At 44.0% G+C, this 17,504-nt stretch overlaps 1 protein-coding gene across 1 annotated transcript in view; it reads right to left on the minus strand.

Annotated features, from left to right (window-relative positions):
* REC114 (REC114 meiotic recombination protein) overlaps nucleotides 1–17,504 on the minus strand; it is a 136,507-nt gene that overhangs the window by 48,846 nt on the left and 70,157 nt on the right. The window contains exon 3 of the mRNA XM_077828836.1: nucleotides 5,153–5,236. Coding sequence (XP_077684962.1) covers nucleotides 5,153–5,236 — 84 coding nt within the window. The remainder of the gene's footprint in view (nucleotides 1–5,152; nucleotides 5,237–17,504) is intronic.

Genomic DNA, 17,504 nt, shown 5'->3' on the forward strand with positions numbered 1-17,504 from the left:
TCATAAATCTTTTTCTCAAGTATAAATCCCAGTCATTAATCTCCATGTTTCTTTGATGAGGATCATTCTTTAGACTCTGTACAGCTGTGAAGCAGGTAACTGGAAACATAGAGAACAGGAGAAAAGAGAAGCAGCAAAATAAATGAAATGTGGTTTGTGTGTTTTTTAATTTCCTACTATGTCAACAAAATAAAAAGCAAGGAGCATCACAAAGGAAAAGCAATTTTAGTAGAAGACCATTCGTTTCTCCGTTTACGGAGAAATAAGTCCTGTTTTTGAAAAGAAATAAGCAGCTTTTCCCTATTCAAAGGGCTCCTGCCTCTCTCTGTGTCTCAATATTTTGCAGGAATTTCAATGTTTTTGGTTTACCAACATGGAAAGACAGGCCTGAAATTTAATACACCAACTATGCACAGGAATGGGGGGAGGAATAGCTCAGTGGTTTGAGCATTGGCCTACTAAATCCAGGCTTGTGAGTTCAATCCTTGAGGGGGCTATTTAGGGATCTGGGGCAAAAATTAGGGATTGGCCCTGCTTTGAGCAGGGAGTTGGACTAGATGACCTCCTGAAGTCCCTTCCAACCCTGACAGTCTATGATTCTAATATCTTCTCCACCAGTAAAATGCAGCCATTTCTGGTGTGAAATAGGGCAAATGTTTAACAGGACATGCTAAAACCACCACATCCTATTGAAAGTGCAGGAGGAATTTAGGTAAATAATATGGCAATGCAGGTTGAATTTACCCAAGACACTGGTGTTAATATTCCTCCTCCTTCTGAAATATGTCCTTGTGCTCCATGTAAACAAAAGCTGTCAAAACTTTGATTTTTATCTCTTAACTGAAAGGTGCAGCATAGTGCCCTTTTAACACTATGCTGGGGTGCTCATTGGGAAAATGATAATCTATTGATTCACCAACACTACTTACTACTGCACCTGGACATTTTCCTCCAGTAGGTCTCCCATCTACATGCTGACCCAGGTTCAGTTATGCGATCATATGTGGAAATAGGTTGGCTATGGGTCATTATCATCCACGGATTTAAAATCAGCTGAGAGAGATATAAGCTCTTCATAACTGGGGAAAAAAGTAAATACATTTTCTGATGCCACACCAAGGTAAGAGGAAGTAGTAGTTACCTTGTGCTGTAACAATGGTTCTTTGAGATATGCGTCCCTATGGATGCTCCACTGTAGGTGTTTGGGGGTTACTGCGCTTCTGATTGGAGATCTTTGGTAGCAGCGTCCGTTTGGCCTGCACACATGCTCTCTTCTCCTCATGCTATGCCTCAAGGGTAATTAGTGCTGCATGCACAAACCACCCTCAGTTCCTTCTCTACCACAGAGTCCCTATCAAGAACTCTGAAGTAGAGGGGAGGAGGGTGGGTCATGGAGCACCCATAGGGACACATGTTTCAAAGAACCATCATTAACTGCACAAAGTAACTACTTTTCTTTGAGTAGTGTACCTATGAGGCTCCACTGTAGGTACCTCCAGAGCAGTATCTCTAAGGGGAGTGTGATGGCCTGTACCCGCAGGGTGAAGCCTGGAAGCTGTTGGAACTACTGGGCCCCTACCTATTCAGCTGGGTTGGCCTCTTCCCTTTGCTCTGCTGGTGACACACAGCCGAACCCTCTGGGCCCTGTTATCACCCAACATGACAGCAGGTGGCACCACACACCCAACTGAGTCACCTGAGTGCTTTACCCAAGTCACTCACAGACCAACAAGGGAGGCATCAGCCAATTTCTCACTCTTGAGCCTTGCACCCCCTACTGGAGTATAAACCCAGAATTATGCCATCATGCACTGCACAGTCTGCTCCCCTCTCAGTGTGGGGAAGATATACAACAGGCTTTGTTAACAAAGCTAACATTCCCTAACACTTAACTTAAAAAACACACTGGTTAAGATAACAGATAACACGTTTATTAACTACAGAAAGATTAAGTGATAGCAAATAAACAAAAGTGCAATCTAAACCTAATATACTACACAGGATTTGAATTAAACAGTCTCACAAACAGTTTGTAGATGTCTCATAAACAGGCAGGGTTTCCTTCTTTCTTGCCTGGGACCAGCAATTCACCAGTTCAAAATCTTTATTCTTCCAAAGGTATTTTCAGGGGTTGAGTTGTGGAGAAAGTGAGGCTCCTTGGTGATGTCACTTCCCCATTTTATAGTTTTTTCCACAGGGCGAGAATGCCTTTGTTCTAAGTCAGGTTCCCAGCCCGGTTTGTGGAAAAATACAGGTACCAAAATGGAGTTCAGTATCATGTGATCTAGTCACATGCTCTTGCATACCTTGCTGAGTCATAGCAGCCATTATTCATAGGCTGGCTGAAGCATCCCCAGGTGAGGACAATCCTTTCCCAAGGCCCACTGTCTTTGCTGATGGGCTATTCTACTTGGATAGGCCATTCATGATGTGCTAGCCTGAATGCAAACGAACTTTAGGGTTCAGAGTAACAGCCGTGTTAGTCTGTATTCGCAAAAAGAAAAGGAGTACTTGTGGCACCTTAGAGACTAACCAATTTATTTGAGCATGAGCTTTCGTGAGCTACAGCTCACTTCATTAAACTTGGAGAGTGGCTATTACCAGCAGGAGAGTGTGTTTGTGTGTGTGGTTTTTGGAGGGGGGTGAGGGAGTGAGAGAACCTGGATTTGTGCAGGAAATGGCCCACCTTGATTATCATACACATTGTGAAGAGAGTGGTCACTTTGGATGGGCTATTACCAGCAGGAGAGTGAGTTTGTGTGGGGGGGACGGAGGGTGAGAAAACCTGGATTTGTGCTGGAAATGGCCCAACTTGATGATCACTTTACCAGCAGGACAGGGGGGTGGGAGGAAGTATTGTTTCATGGTCTCTGTGTGTATATAATGTCTTCTGCAGTTTCCACAATATGAATCCGATGAAGTGAGCTGTAGCTCACGAAAGCTCATGCTCAAATAAATTGGTTAGTTGCTAAGGTGCCACAAGTACTCCTTTTCTTTTTGCGAACTTTAGGGTGTTACCCAGGGTTGAGCACATTTGAAATACAAAGACAGTCGATATTCATATCTTCAGATACAAAAATGATACATGCATACACATAAGATAATAATATTCAGCAAATTATAACTTTTCCATAGACATCTCACATGAGACATTTTGCACAAGATACCTCATAATTATGTCATAAACATATCATAATTATACCATTATATAGTGAATATAGGGCAGTCACAGGGAGGCTGGGACTTCAGAGTTGAGTCTGTTATGGATGATAATACTGCGGAGCCGAAGCTAGTGTTCGAAGCAGAGTCTGCAAAGGTATGTATGGACACCCAGGTGGCTGATCTGCCGATTTCTGAGAAGAAGGCAAACTGATTTCATGGAGTATGTGCGAATTCCGGATGGAGGTACTATCTTGAGATGGTCGGTACTGAGGGCGTACATACTGATGCTGTCTTCCTGGAAGTGGCATGGTCTCCTTTCCTGTACCTGACAGGCATTACTGATGCTTCGAAGCCTGTATCCTTAGGGTCCTTAGGCATATCAGCAGTATCTTTTGCACTGGATCCACGTGATCTATGGGTACCATGCTTAGATGCCTTCAGTGCCATCAGTACAGGGGAGACCGGACATGCTGGGGATCTCCTCTAGCTGGTTCAGGTCTCACTGTGAGGGCTTGAAGCTCTCTTTTTGGAGGTCTTACGTGGAGAGTCTGAAGGATTTCTGTCGGTTCACCGGCCTTGGAGATGGAAGGCTGTGGAGAAGACTTACATCACCTGGGAGACTCTGGGCCCAGGTCAGACACCGGCTGCTGAGCTCGCTCCATGAGGAGCAGATTTAGTTTCAGTTCCCATTTTTTCAGAATCTGGTTTTTGGCTGCTGACAGATGGTATGCTTCTGTGGAATGTGGCCCTCCCCGAGGCAACGGACACAACAGGAATGCCCAACCATTACCAGAATGGACTCCTTGCAGGAGAGGCACCTCTTAAACCTGGGCGAATCAGGCATACCTGTTACTGAGGGCAATCCCCAATTAAGGGAGAAAAAAGAGAAGAGAAAAAAACTAAAGAAAACTCTATGATACTAAGAAGAAAAACACTAAAACTAGCTAAGAACGAATTTCTAAAGAATAAAGTATCTGTGAATGCACTGCTAATCACTTCGTTTCTAGCCCGAGTGCTTTAGAAGGAACTGAGGACAGTTCTTCCACACAGTACTAATTAGCCTGGAGGCAGATCATGAGGAGGGGAGAGTGCATGTGCAGGCCCAACACACCCTGTTACCAAAGATCTCTGTTCAGAAGTGCAGAAGCTACAGTGGAGCACCCATAGGGACACTACTCGAAGAAGAACTAGGCTATTTCTGAGGCAAGAAAATGTCTTTCCTGTTCACTTGAACAATCTTTGTTATTCTTCTTCGAGTCTACTAGCATTCTGCATAAGGTGTTTTTCCCTGCAAACTGTAGAATACCGCTTCTCTGTTTATAAATCAAACATACCTATATAAAAACAAAATGCAATCACTGACTGTTAAGCAGTCTTGTGACGGGTCCACATGAATCTTTCATAAGGAACAAAGCAAGAGCTATGCTAAACATTGCTTCCTTCACTTACAGCTATATTAGCCAGTTCTGCACCTCCCCCACATGATCCTGGAAATGTGGTATGCTGGAACAGGTCAAAGAATCCCTGGGGCATTCTTATGCCCCAACTATTCTACACCTGAATGGGAGAGGCACAGTCCATGACCCATAACACAGCACTCAGTTCTGAGTTTCAGACTTACACATCCTAGGAAACTGATGTCATTTCTACCGAAAATCTTGTTTAGATGTCTAGGACAATCTGGAGCACTTTTAATTATACCAAATAAGCACATGTAGTTAAAATTTTTATCCATGGTCACGTATGATGAATTCAAAAGTGTCTAGGCTCCAAACCATCTACTTGCAAAGAAATTCAAGTAACAAAACCATAGGTCCATTAGCTTGAGGAAAGGAGTTCCTTCATCTTCACCTTAAGCATACAAATAACTCACTGTACCTTTGAACTTCCTGTTGAATTTCACCAAAATCAACACAATAAATGACATTGCAGATATTAAGCTCAGACATAGCACCCAGATTTTTCTAGCAGAAACAACAATGCAACTTACTTTAAACTTTGAACCAAACAACAGACAATCTGCTCTTCTTACTATCTTCAACCATTTGTGGGCATCAATTAACGAAAAACCTTCCTGAAATTAAGCAAAAAAAATAGTGATTTGTACAGAAAACAGAAAAGCAGAAGGACCCAGTTATGCAAGCTAATAAACTGACCCTGGTCAGTAAATGAGAAAATATTTACAACATGAATTTAAGGCGAAGAAATTCTTTCAGAAATAAAGAATGTAAATACAAATTTTATATATTTTGAAAGAAAAATATTGTAATAAACAATATTTATCATACATAAACATAACACATATACAATACAAAATTTCCAGGGTTTCATTTGTTTTTACCACAGTATGAATTAAGTTAAAAATATATCTACAGCAGTACCAGTATATGAAACTAAAGTTTTATTTTTAAATATATTTCACAATTCATACATAATGAAAGGCAATTTGACTTGTACTATATAATGCCTTCCACAAAGAGCTTTGAATTCTACTCACAAATCCCATGCAGTAGCCCTAGAGGGCAGCAGAGGACATGCAAGTCTTGAGAATGTGGTAACCGTGGGCTTGTCTAAAGCTGAGAAAGATACTTAGGTATTTTCTTAAGATATACTTAAAGAAAACAAAAATGTTCTATCAAATTATTAAAGATTATACACCAGTTATGTTGACTGTGAATCTCCTCACATAAGCAGTACATTAAGCTACAAAGTTTAGCGTGTGGTACTAATTTAGGAAGCTGATAAGCTGACTTTACAAATTTTGCATACAAACTGGCTATGCATGTCAAAGCTATTTCACAGAGTGTTGTATACTCAGCACTAGACTTCTACCATGGAACTCTAGTACACTGCTGCCCAGGTTAAAAGAAGTTTAAACATCACCTGAAATACTCTAGCAGGGGGGAAATGCTCCATCTATTATCTCCAAGCTATTGCCTTCTTGGGATATAGCAATGAAAAAGTTGAATTTATGTACTTATTTAAGTTATATAGATTTCATCTTTTAAAAGATGTGTTGGCAAAAGAATTAATGTGAAATCTTTATGTATTGTAAATAAAATTAGATTGCTCAATAAATACGTCAACAGGATCTCAAGTGAACAGTTTTTATTAATTCATCACAAACAGTTTAGAGGAGCATGAAGGACCCCCAGAAGGATTTCTGAGGCAGTCAAAGATAATAGAAAATCTCAAAGGGGACAAATGGCAATGACAGAGCTCAGAAGACTATTTAGAGAGGCAAAAGGAAGATGAAATGAAGGCAAAGATGAAGGAAGAGAGTAAAAAACAGCACAAAGGGAGTTAGCTAAGCATGATGTGAGCTGTACATGATCTGAAACCATACCAATTGTAGGCCTGTTGACTCAAGCCAAGTGTTTCTATTTGAGTTTATAACATAGATATTTACTGAAATAGCATAAATCCCCTAGAACTAGGGTTCTCAGACCTTTTTCATAGTGAGGACCATATCTTAATAGAGAGACAATCTCCTTACCCATTCTTGAATGTATAGCATGCTTGTGGCAACTACTACAGTTGCTTACCTGCAAAAATAGTATCAGGAAAGGATTTAATGTATTTAAGCTACCTTTCAATGAAGATCAGCAGCTAGAAATAAGGAAGAGAGCCAACACCATTTTACCAGCCAGCTTTCCTCAGACTACCAGCAGTTCACTGACCACAGTTTGAGAACAGCTGCTCAGGAGTCAAACATAAGTAAAAAGGAAACAACTACAAAAAACAAGGAAGTAGAAACAATCTAGCAAACAACAACAAATCATAGTATCAGATGCAGAAGCAATTCCTGAACCAAACTGGCTGTTATGAGTCACCAAGAAGCCAAACAACAGAAAAGTAAGACCACAAAATGAGTTTTGTCATGACCAACATACAATTTTATGACTATTTCTTCCCCTCAAGAATAGGATTCTGAATCCTGCTAGCTGGAAAAGGCAGCTGTGATGGGTTGCAGATAGCAATCAAGGATTATTCTAATTTTCAGCAATAGCTGCATACAACATATAAAAGGGAAGACAGACAAAAAAAGGGGAGGTAGAGAAACTGAGGGTAGATATAAAGAAATAATGGAAGGGAAAAGGGAAATCCAGAAACTCAATGGAGGGTGAGACACCCCTCAGCCCCCAAGAAAAAAAGTGCTTTCAACATCTGCTCAGAGAGAGGAAGCTGAATTACCGTTTTTCACTATATATAAATAGGTTTGATTTTATATACCTAATGACATGAATATCTCAGAAGACATGCCTAGTAAAGCAACACCTGTCTGGTCTTACTGATCAGAACTGGTCAGTACTTTAATGGGAGACACCTCACACCTTACTCCCACTCCTGCATTGTAGGTTATTAGGTTGTACTGGGAAGTCAGTAGATGGCACTCTTTTCTCCAAGTAAGAACTAAACCAGTGTACCATGCCTCAGATAAAATTTAAAACCAAAATGCTGAGTACCTATTACAGTCATTAAGGATACCATCGCACTTTTCCAGAGAATACTGGCTAAATTCCATTTTGGTAACTACAGTCCACATATCTAAATTCTACCAATTCTATTTAATTGAATATGGTATTCCTGAATTCCTGTAATGTTATTATTACACATACAGTATTTCTAAAGAGCCCAAAACTGTTTCACCTGGGCACACTTCACATGAATTATCAGTTAGCAACATGAGAATTGCCAATACCAGATCAGACCAATGATCCAGCTAATCCATCATCCCATTTTAGGCAGTAGCCAGTTTCAGAAGAAGGCACAAAAATCTCCATAATAGACAATAATGAAATAATGTGCCCACAGAGGAAATTTCTTGCTAATCCCAGGCAGTTAGTGGTCACACAGTTCTCTCTAAAATATACAAAAGTAGTAGGAGATTACAAATGTATCCATTCTAGTATGCCAAATTTCCAAACACATTTTAAGTGCTTTCCTAATTTTAGCAGTAAATCTGTTGAGGCATGTACATGTTTTGAATATCCTAATTCATATTCATTCTGTTGGACCCACTGGGGAGAAGATAAGATTTACATGTTGAGATGAGATGGAGTAAAACAACACCTACAGTAAATGATATAAAAAAACAACTAAAATTTCTAGAGTATTGGGTAGCATTTTACAGTAAGTGTTTCTAAGTTAACTGTACACTGTACGGTGTACTGAGAGATACTCTGCCTAATTATGTTCTCAGTTACGTAGAAATTGACCCACAATACAAAGTATTACTGAATACTGAATACTGAATACAGAGAAGTATTAGTAACTTACTGGCTAAAAATATACTGTGTGCACATAATTTTTTTAATTAAATGTTTGAACAAAATTCAGACAATGTTAAATCTGAGTTTTCAATCACTAACAAAGAAATTATGTTACATTTCCTACAGAAATGTCATCCTTGTTTAGCTGTGCAGATACAATAAAATGAGGTGTCATTACATGAACACATAAAATAAAGCAAAATGCTAAGTGTGCATCTACTGTTAAATTAAAGGTGTGGTTTAAAACTAAAGGTGGGTCAAAATGAAAAGTCCGAATCAGAAACTCTACAAATGTGGAAGGGGATTCACTTCTGATTACCCACATCCACCCCATATTTTCAACTATAGCAAAATATTGTCATATGCAAAATCCAGAAGGGATCTCTGGTTCCTATTCAGTGAGAGAACAAATAATCAAGATTTTGCACCATTTAAGATGGTAGAAGTTTTAAGAGAACAGAATGTAACATTTCACTGCCAGCAATGTACTATGAAACCCAGCCCTAGACATATGCTTCAATTCTTAACCTAAACCTTGATGTGGATCTAAAGCACTGTCTCCTTGGCTAATTTCCAGATTTAACACTCATATTGATCTTATAAATGAAGCTTTAAAATATTCTTACAGAAACAAAAGTATTTAAAAATCTGTGTATAAAATGTGCTGTGCATGACCCATGGGGAGAAATAAAAGGACTTCCACCTTACCACTTACACAAAAGTATAATAATTAAGGCTGAGAGTCATTCATGGAGGGAAAGGAAGTCACTGCTTCTGCAACCTCCGTGAATTTTGCAGCACTGGTGTGGCTGACCCCAGGACCATCCCAGCAGCTAGGAAAGCCCTAGGGCTGCTGCTCTCGTAGCCCCAGGCAGCTGGTCCCTGGCGCTGCCCTGGAGCAGTGGTCCAGAACCAGCGGCGGTGGCGGCGGGGCCCTGGGACGTCGCCCGCCTGGAGCAGTGGGGGGGGACTCGGCTGCCCCCCACCCAGAGCAACAGCGGAACCGTGGGCCACCCCCCAGCAGCAGCGGGGCCCAGGCCACCCCCTCCCCCAGCAGAAGCATCATCCCACACTGCTCCCCCCTCCCCCCAAGCAGCAGTCTTCAGGAGTGCCCCCCTCCCAGCAGGTAAGAGGTTACTGGTATTTTTAGTAAAAGTCATGGACAGGTCACGGGGCCGTGACTTTTTGTTTATTGCCCATGACCTGTCCAAGATTTTTACTAAAAATACCTGCGACTAAAAGTATAAATGAAGACGGACCAAGTACTAAGCCTAGTAGTTTTCCCAGGAGCAGAGCAGTCCACATGTATATTGTAAGCACAGAAGACAAGGCATACTTTGATCGAAAGCCACTATTCACACCCTCAGTATCTTAGAAGCATTTTAATGGATGAACAATCTCTTCCTGGGGTAGATCCTGTGACTGCTAGCTTAACTGCTAGCAGTTGTTATCAGATGCTTGGAAATGATATCAGGGAAGGCACTAAGTATGAGCAATGCCTCCCCGGTATCACAGTTGTGAGTTGGGAAGGGGGAGGGAATTCCTTCTTGGCTCACAGAATGGCTTAGCTGCATAGCTTAAAGAGATTCTTCAGGTGACAGCACTGAAACAAGAAATAGTAGAGGGAGCTGTAACAAAGGGCAAGAAATTGCAGCTATGTGGGGCAGAGAAAGGACAAAAGCCCCGTCAGTAATCCCTTTATCCATGCAAGTGTCAGGGACAGGCAAACAGGGAGTTTGCCTGTGAGTTCGCCTGTGGGGAGATCACACAGTGTGTTTTTTGCCTTTCAGATTCCTGTGAGCAGTACATACAACATCTGAAGAGCCTCTGAGAAGGAAGACATGGATGGTGAGCAATCAGCTGTTGTGACCTGCTCAGAATGTGCCCATGTTTGTCTTTCTCCCAGAGGACAGAAGCGACTTCATCTGTACAAAGTGCAAGCTAGTCTGCATATTGGAAGAGAAGGTTAAAAAGGACTAGAGAACCAAATATCAAACCCGCATTGCATTAGAGAACATGAAGATTTTCTGGACAAAAGTCAGTGTTTGGTGCTGAAAGTACAACATGCTGAAGAATCAGAGAGTGCAGTGTAGAATGGGGAAGAATATTGGGAGCATGTGACCTCCAGAAGAAGAAAGACGAGAACCTACCTATGCCCAATGCAGATAGAGGTGCGAAATCGCTTTCAGGCTCTCTACACAAGTACTACTGCCGAGAAGGATTTGGAAGATCCCTCTGAGGGAAGGGATCAGAAGGAGACCCCATCAGCAGGAAGGCATGGGATGCATTGTCCTAGGGATGGGGGTTCCATGATCACAACTCCCAAGAGGAGGAGATGGTGGTGGTGGTAGGGGACTCCCTCCTAAGGCGGACAGAGTCATCCATCTGCTGACAAGACTGGGAAACTCAAGAAGTGTGCTGCTTTCCTGGAGCTAGATCCAGGATGTGATGGAGAGTCTACAGAGACTGATCAAGACCTTGGACAGCTAACCCTTCCTACTTCTCCACATGGGCACCAATGATACTGCCAAGAATGACCTGAAGAGGATCTCTCTAGACTTCATGGCTCTGGGAAGAAGGATAAAGGAGTTTGAGGTGCAAGTCGTGTTCTTGTCCATCCTCTCTGTTGAAGGAAAAGACCCAGGTAGGGACCGTCGAATTGTGGAGGTGAATGTGTGGTTACGCAGGTGGTGTCGGAAAGAGGGCTTTGGATTCTTTGACCATGGGATGTTGTTCCAGGAAGCAGGATTACTTGGAAGAGATAGGATCCACCTAGCGAAAAGAGGGAAAAACATCTTCACAGGCAGGCTTGCTAATCTAGTGAGGAGGGCTTTAAACTAGGTTCGTTGGAGGATGGTGACCTAAGCCCAGAGGAAAGTGGGGAAGTGGAATACCAGGAGGACACAGAAGGAGGAGGGTACAAGAAGCCTCCTGATTCATACTGAGAAAGTAGGGCAATCAGCTAGTTATCTTAGGTGCCTGTATCCAAACGCAAGAAGAATCGGAAGTCCTGGCAAAATCAAGGAACTATGATGTGATTGGAATAACAGAAACTTTGTGGGCAGTTCACATGACTGGAGCATTATCATAGATGGGTATAAACTGTTCAGGAAGGAAAGGTATGGGAGGAAAGGTGGAGGAGTTGCACTGTATGTAAGAGAGTTGTATGATTGCTCAGAGCTCCAGTATGAAACTGGAGAATTACCTGTTGAGAGTCTTTGGGTTAAGTTTAGAGGCAAGAGTAACAAGGGTGATGTCATGGTGGGTGTGTGCTATAGACCACCGGATCAGAAGGATGAGGTAGACAAGGCTTTCTTCGGACAACTAACAGAAGTTTCCAGATCACAGGCCCTGGTTCTCATGGTGGGGGGTGAGGGACTTCAATCATCCTGACATCTGCTGGGAGAGTAATACAGCAGTGCACAGACAATCCAGGAAGTTTTTGGAGAGTGTTGGAGACAACTTCCTGGTACAAGTGATGGAGCAACCAACTAGGGGCCGTGCTCCTCTTCACCTGCTGCTTACAAACAGGGAAGAATTGGTAGGGGAAGTAGAAGTGGGTGGCAACCTAGGTGGTAGTGACCATGAGATGGTTGAGTTCAGGAACCTGACAAAAGGAAGAAAGGAGAGTAGCAAAATAGGGACTTCAGAAAAGCAGACTTAGATTCCTTCAGGGAACTGATAGGTAGGATCCCCTGGGATGCTAACATGAGGGGGCAAGGAGTTCAGGACAGCTGGCTGTATTTTAAAGAAGCCTTATTAAGGGCACAGGAACAAACCATCCCAAAGTGCAGAAAGAATAGCAAATATGGCAGGCAACCAGCTTGGCTTAACAGTGAAATCTTCGGTGAACTTAAACTCAAAAAGGAAGCTTACAAGAAGTGGAAATTTGGACAGATGACTAGGGAGGAGTATAAAAATATTGCTCAGGAAGGCCAAGGCACAAATGGAGTTGCAGCTAGCAAGGGATGTGAAGGGTAACAAGAAAGGTTTCTACAGGTATGTTAGTAACAAGAAAGTGGTCACGGAAATCCTTACTAAACATAGTAGCAGATGATGTGGAAAAAGCTGAAGTACTCAATGCTTTTTTTGCCTCGGTCTTCACAGACAAGGTCAGCTCCCAGACTGCTGCACTGAGCAACACAATATGGGGAGCAGCCATCAGTGGTGAAAGAACAGGTTAAGGACTATTTAGAAAAGCTGGACGTTCACAGGTCCATGGGGCCAGATGCAATGCATCCAAAGGTGCTGAAGGAGTTGGCTGATGTGATTGCAGCGCCACTGGCAGCCCTAGATGGACCTTCTGGGGCAAGGATGCCCACCATCGGGTCCGACTCCTCCGTGACCTCCTCCACCTGGAGGTTTAAGTTTAGGGCCACCTTCCTAAGAAGGTCCTAGCGTCCCCTGGTGTCCATCGTCAGTATGGTGTTGGTTGTGCCCACCATCACCTCGTCCGGCGAGGAGGAGGAGGCAAGTGGGACCGGGTCTTCCTGCTCTTCTGGCTCCCCAGAGGCAGAGTCGGGTGCATCGATCCCCCATGTGACTGGAAGTGGCTCCTGTACAACTGGTGGCGCTGGTTTGGATGCTATGCCTGAGTGTGAAGGCCCAAAATCTTTGTCCCACGTGGGGTCCTCCAGAGCCCTGGAGGTGTGGCGTGACACCAATGTTGCTGAGGGGGGAGCACGAGGTGTGGATGCCACCAATGCAATCCTGGAGCCCTGACCCTGAGCCTAATGATAGGCCCAAGGAGTCCAAAAGGGCCATTGTACTGGGCCCTGCCACTAGGGTGGCAAGGATACCGCCGGTGCCGAAGAGTCCATGACTCCGCAGTGCCGGGATTGCGAGTGATGCCGGCTGTGTTGGGAGACAGAAGACTCAGCCTCCAACTTGAAAGAGTACTCTGAGCCCGACCACGGGTGGGAGGAGCCTGACGGTGCCAGGGAGCTGCGCCATAACATCGTGGCCTTGCCCTGATGATGAACAGGGGGCTGTGCCACCATCGGTGCCGTGAAGGGTGTCGGAGATAGTGCCACATGTGGCGCCGTCATAGATGCTGCTGACGGTGCCTGAATTTGGGCCGGCGTCTGGAGTGGTGCCAGAGCTCACATCTGCGGGGTCAGGGACTGTGCCACCATGGCAATAAGGTCCTGTGCTGCCTCGTAGGTATCTGGCGTGGAGGGGAGATCTAGCTCTTCCTCCAAATCTTCCCGGGTCGGGGGGTCCACCAGCACTGGACTCGACAGACCTCCGCTTGGGGCCAGAGTCAACATTGCCGGGTCTTGAGGGCCAGGCGGTGGGTATCCTGCCATGGGATGCATCCCGCTGGAATCCCCTCATGGTTTCTTAACAGGGAAATGAATCCTGTCCGCCTTCTTTTTCTTATGCAGTGCTGGGGACTGTGAGCAGTGCCGCCTGCTACAGCTGACCTTACGAGTTGGGGAGCAGTGCCAATGTGCCTTGGAGGAGTCATTCCTTGGTGCCGGGGCACTGCGCACCGATGATGCCAGTGCCATTTTTGGAACCAGCTGAGGGCCAACTCCATCAGGAGTGCTTTAGACGATAGTCCTGCTCTCTTTTTGTTCTGGGTCTAAAGCGCCTGCAAATTGGGCACTTGTCTGTCTGATGACCTTGTCCTACGCACTTAAGACAAGCAGCATGCGGATCACCTCTAGGTATAGGTTTCGCACACCTCTCGCATGCCTTAAACCCCGGGGACTGAGGCATGCCCCAGTGCCTGGGGAAAACTGGGGGGGGAGGGAAGAGCCCCCCAAAGTAAGCTTAACTATAAACTACTATACAACTATTGTTACTACAACTCAATTAAACTATTTACAAATAAGAAAAGGGAACCACTAGGTAGCCACTTGCTAATGCAAGGAACTGAGCTGCTCCAACAACAGTCACTGCGGGTAAGAAGGAACTGAGCAGGCGGTAGGTTGGCAGGGACCTACATACACCACCATGAAGATGCCACTCCAGGCGTCTCCACAGCTGACCCAACAGGTACCTCTAGGAGAAAAGCCTTTTGACAATCGTGCATATGGCGCACGCACACATCTATTGGAATGCACATGAACAATCACTCGAAGAAGTAACCTCTTCTTCTTCTTCTTCTTCTTCGAGTGCTGGTCCCTATGTGCATTCCACTGTGGGTGACTGACAAGCAGTACTCACGTAGGAGGAGGGTGCAAAGATACAAATGGCAGAGCTGAACGAAGGACCCCCCATTCCAAAGGATGCATCAGGCAGAGGAGTCCTGTACCAAAGCATAATGCCTAAAACATGTGGATGGAATTCCCCGTAGCTCCTTTGCAAGTATCAGAGAGGTACTTCTTGAAGTCATGCCTCAAACATTGTGTGTGCTCTCGTGGAATGAGCTCTCACTCCATGAGAGGGAAGGTGAATAGCTAGCTCATAGGCTTTATTTTGCACTGCTGAGATCCATTTTGAGACTCAGAGGATATAGCTTGACCCTGAACTTTTTTCGTTATGGCAATAAAGAGTCTGGGAGATTTTCTGATTGGTTTTATTATTTGCAGGTAAAAAGCTGAAGCCCATGTACATAGAGGAAATGAAGCCTTCTTTCTTCTGAGTATGAGTGTGGTTTTGGAAGGAACATCAGTAAGTGAACTAACTGGTTCAGACAAGGGACTGAGTGGCTACGCAGCAGTTCTGCAGAAAAGAACCTAGGGGTTACAGTGGATGAGAAGCTGGATATGAGTCAACAGTGTGCCCTTGTTGCCAGGAAGGTTAATGGCATTTTGGACTGTATAAATAGGAGCATTGCCAGCAGATCGAGGGACGTGATCATTCCCCTCTATTTGGCATTGATGAGGCTTCATCTGGAGTACTGTGTCCAGTTTTGGGCCCCACACTACAAGAAGGATGTGGAAAAGTTGGAAAGAGTCCAGCAGAGGACAACAAAAATGATTAGGGGGCTTGAGCACATGACTTATGAGAAGAGGCTGAGGGAACTGGGATTATTTAGTCTGCAGAAGAGAAGAATGAGGGGGGATTTGATAGCTGCTTTCAACTACTTGAAAGGGGGTTCCAAAGAGGGTGGATCTAAATTGTTCTCAGTGGCAGCAGATGACAGAACAAGGAGTCTCAAGTTGCAGTGGGGGTGGTCTAGGCTGGATATTAGGAAAAAACTTTTTTACTAGGAGGGTGGTGAATGCGTTACCTAGGGAGGTGGTGGAATCTCCTTCCTTACAGGTTTTTAAGGTCAGGCTTGATGGAATGATTTAGTGGGGGCTTGGTCCTGTTTTGAGCAGGGGGTTAAACTAGATGACCTCCTGAGGTCTCTTTCAACCCTGCTATTCTATGATTCTATACTTAATGGGTGAATTTAGGCTACAGATGCAATTAAACCTTGTCTTTATGAAATATGGTGTAAGGAGGTCTTGCCATCCAGTATAAGGAGGATTTGCTCCAACCTCACCTGCTGTCCTGGCTGAAGTGGTGGCTACTCAGAATGCAACCTTCATGGATAGGAAAGACATGGCACAAGTAGCTAATGGTTCGAAGGAAAGCTTTGTGAACAAAGACAAAACAAGATTCAAGTCCCGTTGAGGAGTAGGCTTTTTTTTTTTTTTAATTGGCAGAAAAGTTTTGATTAGGCCTTTCTGGAATCTGTTAGTCAACAGGTGAGCAAAGACTGAATAAGCCTGTGAAGGTGGACTAATTGCTGCCAAGAGGACCAGTCAAAGAACTGATGGAAAGAGCTGCTGTTTTTAGAGAAAGGAGATAGTCCACGAGGAATATCAGATGCTTCTGGGGATATGTCTTTGCTGCACCAAAACAGAGAAATGCCTCGACTTGGCTAAATAACATGTTCTAGTGGATTCCTTTTTGCTATAGGTAAGGATGCTTCATACAGCTTCATAACATAACCATTCTAAGGTTAACACTCATTCAAAAAACACAGTCTGAGATGGAGTGGTTGGGATGTTTGATTTTGTCTTTCCTCTGGGTCAGGAGATTGGAAAAGGACTGAATGATGATTGGCAATTGAGACAATATGAGTACAAGCCTTGGGAACCAAAATTGTCTGGGCCAGTTGGGAGCGATGAGGATAACTTGCACCGTGTCCTGACAAATTTTCCATAAAAGACTTGAGGTAGGAGTGGTAATGGAGGGAAGGCATAGTTCAGATGGTCTGACCATGGAATAAGTACAGCATCACCTTGAGAATGGCATCTTATGACTCCTCTGGAGTAGTATATGCTGCATTTTCTGTTTATCTGAGAGGCAAACAGGTCCCTTGGGGGGTCCCCCATAGGACAAAAACACTGTTCACTAAAGTCGTGTAACTCCCATTCATGGTCGATCGTGAAATATTTGCTGAGGGAATCCACTAGCACTTTCTGGTTCCCTGGAAGATAGGGAGGATAGGGAGTGATCGCCCTTGCATTCCTGGTAAGGATTCTTCCACCATAGCACAGATGATATTATTTTGGCGGGAACAATTAGTATGGTGTTCATGGACTGTTAGACTGGTAAGTACACTATTTGAAGCCACCCTTGTAGGCAGTGAAAATGGAGTCTGGCAAACGGAGTGATGTAAGTACATGAAGCCATATGATCCAGGAGGGAAAGGCAAATTCTGAGGGGTGCTTAAGGGTTGCTTATGATTTGGTCTCCAAGGTCATCCATCACCTGTGCATTGGCAGAAAAAAAACTTTCCTGTGATTGAACTCAGGGATGTTCCAATGAAATCTAAAGTCTGACAAAGAATAGGAATGAACTTCTCTGAGTTTACACTGACCCCCAAGAAAGACAGGAACTGAAGCACTGACAAAGTCAATTTTTAGGCCTCGCAACATGCCTTGGCAACAAGAAGCTAGTCATCAAGATAGGAGAAAATGGTGAAGCTACAATGTCTGATATGGGCTGCTACTACATAGCATAGCTTGGTAAAGATGCTGGGAGGAGGGCGGGACAGCAAGAACAAACAGGAACACCTGTAAGGTCTCAGGCCTTTTTCTAAAGTCACATTAGGACAGTATCAGCCATGAAATAAGAAGCAGAAAGTCACATCCTCCCATTCCCTCTAAATCACTGGTTTTC

The sequence above is a fragment of the Eretmochelys imbricata genome, chromosome 10, assembly GCF_965152235.1.
Source record: "Eretmochelys imbricata isolate rEreImb1 chromosome 10, rEreImb1.hap1, whole genome shotgun sequence".
NCBI classification, from domain to species: domain Eukaryota; kingdom Metazoa; phylum Chordata; order Testudines; family Cheloniidae; genus Eretmochelys; species Eretmochelys imbricata.